Source organism: Limulus polyphemus, unplaced genomic scaffold, assembly GCF_000517525.1.
Source record: "Limulus polyphemus unplaced genomic scaffold, Limulus_polyphemus-2.1.2 Scaffold186, whole genome shotgun sequence".
Taxonomy (NCBI): Eukaryota; Metazoa; Arthropoda; class Merostomata; order Xiphosura; family Limulidae; genus Limulus; species Limulus polyphemus.
The window spans coordinates 327,591-339,471 of NW_013665796.1; the positions used below are offsets into that span (position 1 = coordinate 327,591).

The 11,881-nt window shown below is 35.0% G+C and overlaps 1 protein-coding gene across 1 annotated transcript in view; it reads right to left on the reverse strand.

Annotated features, from left to right (window-relative positions):
• Positions 1 to 3,313: 3,313 nt before the first annotated feature.
• LOC111084972 (GTP-binding protein RAD-like) overlaps positions 3,314 to 11,881 on the reverse strand; it is a 13,852-nt gene continuing 5,284 nt past the window's right edge. The window contains exons 2-3 of the mRNA XM_022381718.1: positions 6,567 to 6,759; positions 3,314 to 3,597 (exon numbers count right to left, since the gene is read on the reverse strand). Of these exons, the coding sequence (XP_022237426.1) occupies positions 3,314 to 3,597; positions 6,567 to 6,759 (477 nt within the window). The remainder of the gene's footprint in view (positions 3,598 to 6,566; positions 6,760 to 11,881) is intronic.

Genomic DNA, 11,881 nt, shown 5'->3' on the forward strand with positions numbered 1-11,881 from the left:
AACGAGTGTAATAATCTCAGTTTGTATGTTTCGTTTTAAGTAGCGCCCTAGTCCTCAATTATTGTATAGAGAGGTCTGCTTAATTATAATGACTAGAAAGCCACCAGTCAGGAGTGAGTTGGGTGGAGAATGTAATTGAGACGTGGTAAAGAGCTTTGTTTAATCAAGAAATAATATCGTTTAGGAAAAAATATAACTGTACCAATAGCTAGATTAATACACATTTAATTAACGAAAACAAATAGAGTCTTTTATACCACATTTTTCTCAAAAACTTTAAATAAAGGGATGTTGCTGGCCAGAAGTTATGGTCTCGAAGGTCGGTCGTGGCCCACTAAACACCTATTGGAAATGATGGTAGCATAACACAAAATAGGTAATTATTACGCCATGCATCTTTAAAGTAAAGTCGAAATAGAACTTTTGAGACTCCTCGTAAATTTTCGAAAACATAAAATGAATTATAAGGTTTTTTAAATAGTTATATTTATTTTTAGCTATATTTTAGTTATATTTATTATTAATATTATTTCTTTCTACACGTTATAGGAGTTTAGCACCGACTAAAGCACAGGATCCCCTCCCCCCAGCCATAGAGTTTCATTGTAGCACGTTTGACAGTGTGCAGTCCGTAATTCCGAACTACAGACCTTGTCAGTCAGATGTCAAACTATAATAAATTTATGAGCTTAGCTAGATACGCCAAGCATCTTAACTTCGCGTGACCAGTACAGAATGTAGTCGTATAACCTATGACCAAAAGAATAAATCTTGATCATTTGTAATCAACTTATCTGTAAGTTGACATAAAACATAATTCAAAGTAAGTCATAATTTCTGGATTTCTCGAGAGTAATGCGAACTTTATTGAAAATTGAATATTTTCTAAATAGAGATCCCTGATTTTGCAGATTTTAAAAGTTTAATTTCCCCAAACTTTTAAAACTAGTGCCCGTGCAAAGTTACGTCACTTACATTTAACGAATATGTTATGACAACTTATTCAAATATTGGATCACATCTAGCCGTTGATATTTCTGCCTGGTTATACTGTATAACATCGCAATTCATCTCAACTAAAAATGCATATGCTATATTTCGATTGATTAAAGTACAAAACACAACTTTCAAATCTTAATGTTTACATAATTTGTTTAATTCAAAAGTATGATATTTTTACTCCTAGTTTAGTAATCGTATTTTCTCCAATTTTTATAACATTCTGTTAAAAGAATTGCCGTATGCCATTTCCCAGTTTTTGTTACATTACAAAATTTTGCTTACTCGCTCTGATAAGAAACATAATCTTGATCGTGTAAAACTAAAATAGCATAAAATGTTCGCGCTCCGCTGCATGGTTCAAAGACCCCCCTCATGATTCACAGGGGCCCAAATGTACCAATTAAACTTTCCCATTACCACCAATTACTTCTATATTTACCCTAGGAGGGTCTGTACGTTAGGCCACCCGCTCATAGGATTTGAGCATGTGTGTAAAATTTGGTTCCGCTAGTTTGTGAGTAGGGGTATGAATTTAATTCCAAATTTGGCGCCCCGAGATCTTGTGGGGGCCAGGAACACAAATTTTGGTGTCAGATTCGAGTTTAACGACCCTGTAAGCCTACTCTTAGACACATATCATGGCTGAGTTTTAGTCCCCTTGGTAAGGAGGCTACGTTATACAGATAGGGACACCGCATACACGCGCCACTCCAATTCCACCTGCCAAGTCTGGTCCTGCTAGTTCCAAAACTATGGAAGCAGTTCGCGGATAAATAACTAAATTCATAAATACACAACCTGAATTAATATAAGATTACTATATTGGTTACAACACATTACAATAAAATAAGAATTTGCTAAAGACAAAATAAGAAACATTCACATTCCCACTTATCGACTGAAAACACTAGTCTCATCATTTTGGTTACTACGTCAAAATCAAAATACTGTAAGTGTGAGAGAAGGTAAGAGTTTTCATTCATTTGAATGAACACAAAATATATTATATTCCTCCCCAAAACTCCCGAAAGTCATAAGATATACCAAAGTAACAGTTACTACTTTCAACAATATATTCACATAACTGTAACATTTAATCTTGTAACTTTTGTTATTTCCATTAAGTTTTACAGATTACTCTGGCAGGTGAGGCTTATCCATACTAGCCTAATTTTTTTGTTTTATATCAGACTTTTGTTCCACGTAATAATCTACAAATAGCTTACAAAAATACTTATAAATAGTTTGACACGAAAATACGATAACTATTCCGAAGGTTTACGATAATTTCCATACAATATAATAAAGACGTCGAATTAAACTGAAGACGCAGTTTTTTGTGCCTCTACTCTGCCGGGAGACATACACCTCTTTCAACAAAGGGTCCAATAAAAACAACAGTAAGATGAGAAAAGGTGCGACAGCACGATTTGACGACGGTTATTATTAGGAAGGCATAACTACTACTATGAGTCAACAAACAGTAACGTTGAAATTATATATTCCAATTTGATAATGCGATCTATACTAACATAAAGTAAGTTGTAAAGACCAGTATTCAACTACAAACAAGTTTACTAATTTACTAAGAATTATAAACTTTGTCACACTTTCAGCACTTGTGAATATTTAAGATGAAAAATCACCATTTTCCTTCTGACTATTTCTTCCATCTTAAGCTAGAGCAGTGGTTCTCAAAGTGATTCGGGGCCCATTAGTGATTCGAGAGGGTCCTCCAGGTGGTCCAAGGGCTGGTCCAAAATGTCGCATCAAAATTAGCGCCATTCTTCCCATTAATTCTGTTATTATTATTATTATTATTTTTTTTTTTTTTTTACAGTGGCCAGCGAAAGTGGGTGGGTTGGGAACGGTAGGTGTTCCGGAGGATCATTAGCTCCGCCGAAGTGGTCCGTAGACAAGAAAGTTTGAGAACCACTGAGTTAGAATATACCAGTAGAAGAAAGGGCCAATGAACAGGCGATAAACTTCTGCTGGTAGAGCATGAGCCTAAATATAAAAAAACGCGCTAAGGCCAGAAAATGCGTTATTACAAATAGCAATGCGCAGTGAAAGCATATATGTGTTTCTATTTTACTTGGAGTACTAAAGACAGTATCGAATGTAAATTTGTTGGGAGGTTTTGATATGTTTTCTAAAAAGTTCTAATATGCGTTATTACTTTCCAACAAATTTACTTAAACGGTACAGTTAGTAACATTATGAAACTTTTGATACGATAGGTCGAAATTGCTGGAAATCGAACACCAAGCCTGCACACAATGCAATAATAAAAAACAAAAGAAACAAAGAACTATAACACGTGAAGGTTATCGCAAGACTTTGACTTGTACCTCTCTTTTCCTAAGAACTTGTTCAACATGTCTCGAGCTCGTCTACTGGGTCCATATAAGGAGCCCTTGCTACGATACTTATGGCCTCTACCGGGTGGGGAGAATTGGTTGAAATCCTTCTTCTGCTGGTTTTTAAGACGTATCTGGCTAACAATGCCAACCAGTAAATCATCAGTCTTATGGCTGATGACTGCAGACGTTTCCATGAATTTACTCTCGTATGATATGGCGACAGACTTGCCCTCTGAAAGACAACAAATTAAACGTTAATCTAAATAAAATTATATAAATTTCAATGAATAATCTCTTAATTAAAAAGTGACGTGAAACAAAAAGTTATCTCGACGTTCTCCCAACTTATTTTCCGCTCTAAGAAGTTTCTAAGTCATAATGTTTTGTTACAACAACCATTATTTATAATCAGATACAAAAAGTTATTTTTTTTATAGGCTGACAGCTGGGGCACAGAAATTTAATTCTTTTACTATCGTGGACACATCCTTCCACTTCAGAAAGTTATCACGAAGAAAGGGTTTTCGCCCTTCAAACTTTTCAACGTTTACCACCAGTTTCAAGTTTCAAGTAGGTAATGTAATACTGAAATATACGTCTTTTGGGTTTTCTGTTGTGTATCTTAAAATGTTGTTATTGGTTTTTAGCGCAAAGTCACACAATGGGCTATCAGCACTCTGTCCACCGCGGGGAATCGAACCCCGTATTTTAGCGGTGTAAGTCTAGAAACCTACCGCTAACCTACTGGAGGATATAACTAAAAAATAAACCTGCCACTAGGAGAGTTGTTATCTATACACGCATGACGATTGTGAAAGAGTTAAGAAGTGATATTGAGTGCTGATTTATCGGCTGCAAAAAGCAATTTTACAGTTTAGCCGCGAGAAAATTTTCAAAATGCCCTATTTGTACAGATTTTTACACAGGTATATAGCAGCTGAAAGGTTTTTAAAGTACCCTGTTTACTCAGAATTTTTAAACTAGTCTATAGCAGTTGTAGAAGATTCAAAGTTTGCATGGTGTCTCTTGATGGTTTAATTATAACCGCGCTCTTAGTTAATCTAAGGTCATTTCTTTAACTCAGCAATTCATTCTGGTTGAATAAGCATAATTACTTCTAAAATGTAGTTTTATCTTTTTGGCAATGTTACGTAAGTCAGAATTTAATTGGTTAATCAGCTGACGGCATAAATGTCTTAAACTACATTAGATATAAAATCTGTACTGGTGCTTTTTATTGTTGTATAGTATATATATATATTCAGAAACCTGTAATTTGTAGTTTTAATGTAAATGAATGTTTCAAGAAAATGGATGGAACGATCGTCAGATATTCATCTCTCCGTAAACAAAGAGAAACAGATCAAACAGCACGAAATCCGAAATTTCAGAGTGTTTGTAATTAAGCACAAAGCTACACAATGGGCTATCTGTGCTCTGCCCACCACGGGTATCGAAACCCGGATTCTAGCGTTGTAAATTCGCAGGCATACCGCTGTGCCACTGAGGTGGGGCATTTCAGAGTGAAAACATAAAAACTGCCCAATGTGCCACTGAGGTGGGGCATTTCAGAGTGAAAACGTAAAAACTGCCCAATGTGCCACAGCAGGAACATGGCTCCCAGGAGCATCATTTGGGGGATTGCGACAGGGGCGGCCGCCTCCCAAGTTCTAGGGTGGGTTCAAAATGGCAGTTTCTGTGAAACCCTTATTTTTTTACCTATTAACTCTAACGAAGCCGTAAGGACGAAACCTTGGCTGAAATATAAGTTCTTTTATTATTATCTGTAGAGTAAAAGTCTTTTTTTTCTCTAATTTTATTACCAAAATAGGTATTCTTTTTAATTCTTTATTTGAATATGTTTGTCAGATCTAGTGATAGACTCCACTCCTAGGAGTGCTAGGGCTCTCTCACCATTCTTTTACAGGATACAAATAAGAGCCTAAACCACAGCTATATATATATATATATATGCGTATCCAAGTAGGCCTGATGAGTCAGTGACAGAGAAGCTACGACTCCCCTTATTTTACATTGCGCTTAAATGAATGAAAGTTCCGAGGTAGTTAAACGTTATTTATCCATTCTCACGTGTAATAAAATGCACAAAAAGTTTTATTCTTATTGAAATAATAGGTAACCGTTAATTTAATCCCCAATTACTTTGTGTCCCTATTTTTCCAACATTATCCATTGAAACTAAAAGGCTGAGAAGGTGATTCATCAAAAGAAGTAGATGAAGAGGAACCCATTTTGAGACAATAAAGTGTAGAGACAGTTTGAATTGTTTTATCAAAAGAACTGGATGAAGGGGACCCATTTTGATACAATAAAGTTTAGAGACGGTTTGAATTGCTTCATCAAAAGAACTGGATGAAGGGGGACCCATTTTAATACAATAAAGTTTAGAGACGGTTTGAACTGCTTCATCAAAAGAACTGGATGAAGGGGAACCCATTTGGATACAATAAAGTTTAAAGACGGTTTGAATGGGTAATAAAAAAACTTGATTACAAGTTTGACATAGTAACAAATGTACAACGTTACGACAAGGCTTGTCATCATCAGGAACAAGTAATTTACAGTATGGAACAAATAGGTCACAAGACCAGAGATATCTTAGCAGCTTAGTAAGGGTATCTTGGCACCCCGGGTTTAGAGTAGAGATGTTTTGTTCAGTTAAGGTTGCTTCTTTGATTTTTCGTTTGTTAATGCTTGGTTCCTTGTTCTAAATTATAATTATTTTAGTAGATATACTATAATTGCCCATTTATATTACTGTATTAAAATTGTAATGAAGTTTTCTTCATTTCCATTCAAGCCGTTTCTAAACTTGAAAGAACTTGAAATAATAACCTCTTATCCACATTGTTGACTCGAGCTTGCTCCTGTACTTTAAGGATTGCAACTGTATGTGTAGTCTCATTCCCAGAAGTCAAATTGAAAACTGAAGAGTTTATCTTCTATTTAAAGTGTCTTCGAACATGTTTGTTTTCACTCACGATTACAACTCTAATTTCCATGTTGCCTCGGTTTTGGCGGTCAGACAGAAAATCTACAAACAAAGTGCTTAATTACTGCCGAAACTGTCTTTGAACTAACAACATCAAACACATTTCTGACTAGGATCACTGTCTTTGTTGTCGTGTTGCCTCGTTACCAGAGACCAAACAAAATATTTACAAATAGTAAGGTACTTACCGACTATCGAAACTGTTCTCGAGCGTACTAGGTCAGACTTATTTCCTATCAGGATAACTGCTTTTGTTGACGTGTAACCTCGTTCCCGGAGACCAAAAAGAATATCCACGGCAATTTCGAAAGTCTCTCTTTCCGTTACAGAATACACTACAACATAAGCATCAGCTGAACCAGTAGTGTCTTCTTTAAGATCCTTGTTGCCATGAGAAAAATAAATATACAATATACTTAAGGTCGTAATTACGTACGAAAATAATAAGTTATCAAGTAATGACGAAAAAATAAATTGTCAACAAGAAACTTAAAATACTTTGGGGAGATTATAGAGGGCTGGCCTTTTCAAAATAGTTTTGTGTCTTTAAAAAAAAAAAGACGTACTACTTACAATTACTGCTGACAGTACTGTTTATGCTATTGGATTAGTTATTGTCTGTTAAGCTACGCCAGAACAATGCTTGGATAATTATACCAATATATTATAATTGCATTCCTAAAACAATGTTAATTGCATTGTTTGTTTGTTTGAAGTTAAGCCCAAAGCTATACAATGGGCTATCTGTGCACTGCCCACCACAGGTATCGAAACCCGGTTTTTAGAGTTGTAAGTCCGCCACTGGACTAAATTGCATTGTCCACGACATATTGTTTCGGATGTATAATTTTCTTACATTGGTTCACGTTCATTTACTATTTGTGTTATCATAAAACGAGCAATTTGAATAAAATCGGGTTTAGGGAAATTAAAGTTCATTCTCATTATGATCGCCCTTAAAATAACAGTATATATTACTCAAAGTTATCAAGTCTCTCCCCAAAACAAAAAATCCTGGCTGGGGCTTGAATTTTTCGTAACCAGAATCTTCAAGGAAAAAAAAAACAGTATTTATATCATTTACTTAAGAAAATAAATAATTGTAATATAAATAACGAGCTAAAAAAGTGCTTCTTATTTTTTGTTTTCTTATTAGCGAGACGCCCTTAAATTTGACTAATAATTAATTAACGTCATTAGTGGGCATGTTTTATGGTGATTTGGAACATTCTCTAAACTTTTCTAAAGAATAAATTTCGATACCAATGCATTGATAATAATTATACATTACCTAACACGGCGTGTAAATAAATTTTATATATGTAAACTTTTTTGAGATTCCTTGATAACACTTTGGCTGTCCCTCCTCATATACAGAAAAACAGTTTTATATGATTCCATTTATTTGCATGTGTAAAATAAAACATGTAAAGGATCAAATTACTACTTGACTCCTATGAATGCAGAGATAAATTCAGGTCATAGTTTGTCAACAAGACAATTTGTAAGAGCAAGGGTCTCTCTGACTTTCAATGGGGCATTATAGCACGTAAACGTGTAGCAGTAACTTCGTCATGAATGATCGTTTATTCACCCGGATGTTCAAAGACATCCGTTATTAAGACCTATCAATAATGGCTGTTAAAATATGATACGTTTACTGCTCGTTAAAATAGTAATCGTCAACTGTTGGCAACAGACTGAGAAAAAATTACTATGGACAATGGAAATATATGATGCGAGCTGATGAGTGGCTATTCTATACTCATAGCAGAGTAAAAATACAAATGAAATACCTGAGGCGCTTAACCCTTTTTGCATTGAAGATGGTGCGGAGAACGTTTTCGTATTAATGTTTAAGATTTTTTTATTTCTTTGATAACTTAAATAACATCCAAAGTGAACCTTAACGTCGTTTAACGATCGTCTCCATTATGCTTGTATTACAAAAAACAGATTGAAAAGCATGAGAGTGACTCCAGTCATCATCCTTGACTAGCAGCATTTTAAAGATGAACGTCACATTATCTACCAACATCTGTGATCCAACTGTAGACCATTTGCCCGATTTAACCGAGAGAAAAAGGTGCGTTTGGCTGCTAGGTGGAAACCCTAATAAAGTGGCCAGTTTTGTATTTATGGCAAAACTACTAAGGTCACTGTTCTAAATTTTTTACTATTGACAAAACGAAAGAAGCAGCTCATCAGCACCCTATTACCCATCCGTCCACGCTGAGGAACTAACTGTCATTCTTAAAGCATCCACAGCTTAAAGCGCCAAGAATATTTAAAGACGTCGGACAGTTAAAAACACACTAAATTTGTATTTATATTTTAGTGCCGTAGAAATGTAAATTAAAAATGAAGACCAAGTCATTTTTCGATAATTTTCCCCCGCCCCGGCCCTGCAAGCTCCCAATATTAGTGCAACAACCAGCCTTTGCAATTGCTTGGTTGAAAATTGAGTCAGAAACGAGTGACATCACTCAAGGTAAACAAGCCCAGTCGCGGTCTGCTTCCTCTCTGTGCGTGAAAAACTGTCGGTTTGTTTATGTAAAAATAATTCGTTTTTTGTTTTTTTCTGGACAAATTTCATTTGACAGACGTCGTGAATACAGATATTCGTGAGTTAACAACAATGGTTTTTCACTGTGTTGTTTATGGATGTGGGAACAAGGAGGTATCTCTGCACAAGCTTCCACCTAAGTCAGACAGAAAACGGAACATGGTCTAGACAAAGGCCGAATCAAGAGCTCGTGATAAATGGAGTCTGCCGAAAACTGTCACGTATGCAGGGAACACTTTTTGGAATCAGATTTTGAAAATAAACTACAATTTGATATGGGATTTGCAACAACCAAAAAAAAAAAAAAAACTAGGCGCTAAGGAAAGATGCAGTGCCCAGAGTATATGTGAAGTTTGAGGGAAATCATCAGCACAGCTAGCAGCAGCCAGGCTTATGACAGTGGCACATCACGCTCTTGTTCACTGACCAATAACAGCGATGATAGTCGTGTCCGATCAGCTGTTGAAAAACGAAAGGCATGCAGGGTAAGCTCAGGTTTTAGCTAATGTTTTAAGTTCAATATAGAATTGTCAGCAACTATGCAGCTTTTATAAACACACCAGTAGATCTGATAAAACAAAAAATATATAAAATTTCACTTTCAGTTATTATTTACCAAAGAAAGGGCATAGACAAACAATTGGCTCTTTTTATTTATTTTTCATGTTTATAACACTTTTTATGAAATTTCATTGGAGATGTTAATATGCAGCATAAAAAATACTATATCTACATTATCGATTATTGAAATATGACCCCAGCTATGTTTGCTTTTCCAGTCCTAATGTATACTTAGTCATATACATACAAATCGGAGCATGTGCAGAATACAGTATCGGGAGTCCATCAGCTGATATCTAGATTTACATTTAGATATAGATCCATCACTTGAAAAAACAAATATTGACAAGAATTTACTCATAGATTTACTATATTATCGCCAATGTGACTGCACTGAGTTCTGTAAATTTTGCCCCATTAGCAGTGTAAAACAGTCTTTTATGGCATTGTAACATATAACTGTTGAAACAGTTCCATACCAAGAAAGATCAGATAACTTCCAGTCCTCTTCCACCTCGGCCAACATATCAACATTAGATACGTTATCGTCTGCAAACTCTGGTTCAAACATATACGGTGCGATTGACACATTACATCTATCTTCCTCTTCACCTACTGTCGCCATTTTTGATTACCTTGTGTGACGTACGTGTGTCCGCCCAGTTCGTCATGTGGCGCTTCCGCTAGTTTTCTTAAAGCTAGCCAACCGTGATCAAACATGGCTTGGAACCACATGAGCTTGAGTATTTCGTGACTTTTTTAATCGTATTATTTTAATACGATACGATATACACATTCAGGCACGAAAAATACCCTATTATCTGTGGTCTTTAAATTATCACATAGATTCCAATTTCGGCACGCCAGCTCCGAAATCCAAAGCTTAATCTACAACAGGCCCAGCCTGTGCCCAAATGGCAAGTCGATTTATTTGATAACAGAGACAAAGACTTGAACAATTTTAACTAGCTAATTAAGCTGTATGAATAGAGGCACTAAGCTTATTTCAGATTTTCTTTTAAAATGTTTTTATGTTTAGACAGAATTAACTTATTTATATGAAATGCTAATTAGGTTAAGTATTTACTGGCTTTCTTTGGGAATGGGAAAGCTAAAGCCATCGTAGACGTCACTGGACAGTGGAAAATGTGAGCGAAGACAATCTTTATTTTAAACTATAATCAAAGTTATTGATATACAAATATAGGTATCCCGACCATAAATTATGTTCAAAATGTTTATATATATATATTTAGCGAAACCACAGCCAAGGATTTTACATTGGCTAATACAAGCTAAGATAAATCCTGTATATATATGTATATATGGACATGTATTCTTGTCATTAGTTTAAATATAAAAATGCTTTTTATGTTTTAAGTATATTTTGGGTCATTTGCTTTGTTCAGCATGTGTGTTTTGTTTGTTTGTTTTTTACATTTTGTGTTAGACTCTCGTTAGGAAAATTTAATCAGCAGTTTTATCAAAGTGTGATCAAACAATAATACAATAAATGAACTAGTTAATCGAATTCCTTTTTCAGATTTATAAATCTCTATTCCTTGGGAAGAAGACTAATCAATCATCTACAAACACGGCAGAGACCAGCTAAGAATAAACTGTCAGAAGCTCTTCGCACAGCTGTTCTTATGATGCCCGTCATTAAGACATGCATTAATCTATTCAACGCAAATATTGTGAAAGAAATAACAACGTTTGTTTTAATGTTTTTTTCCTGGCACTAATTATTGTCAGAAACTTCGTCTTCACTTTGATTTCATTACTCCAGAAGTATAATTTGACAAAATATGTTGATATAATGATGAGAGTCACGTGCAGATTTAAGGATAGAAATTATATTGGCTTCTATTATTATACTTCTGGCGGCTAAATGCAGACATATAATCACAATAAATGGAAAATTTTAAATTTCTCATCTCTGTAGTACTACATCTTTTGTCGAACTGACCTTTTGTCTTCTCGTGTTTTGAGTATTTAAATACGGCTTGTATCTTCGTTGTTTTTGTTTTTCTAGAAACACAAATAGACGTGCAAACAGAATGATCAGTAGGTTAATACGTAAAAAAGTAAAAAAGCTTAATAACTAAAAATGTCCTTAAATTAATACTTGCCTACGGCTAACTTCTTTTAAGGTAACATTGGTCTTATATGAGTAGTGTCTCAGACGAAAGGCCTAAAACTTGGATCTTTAACAGGAGTTAATCTTACCATGAAAAGTTTGTACCTTTTAGCTTTAACATGAGATAATCCCACCATAGATAGTTTCTACATTTTATCTTAAACATGAGTTAATCCCGCTACAGAGAGTTTGTACGTTTTGTCTTAAACATAGGCCTAATCCCATAATGAAAAGCC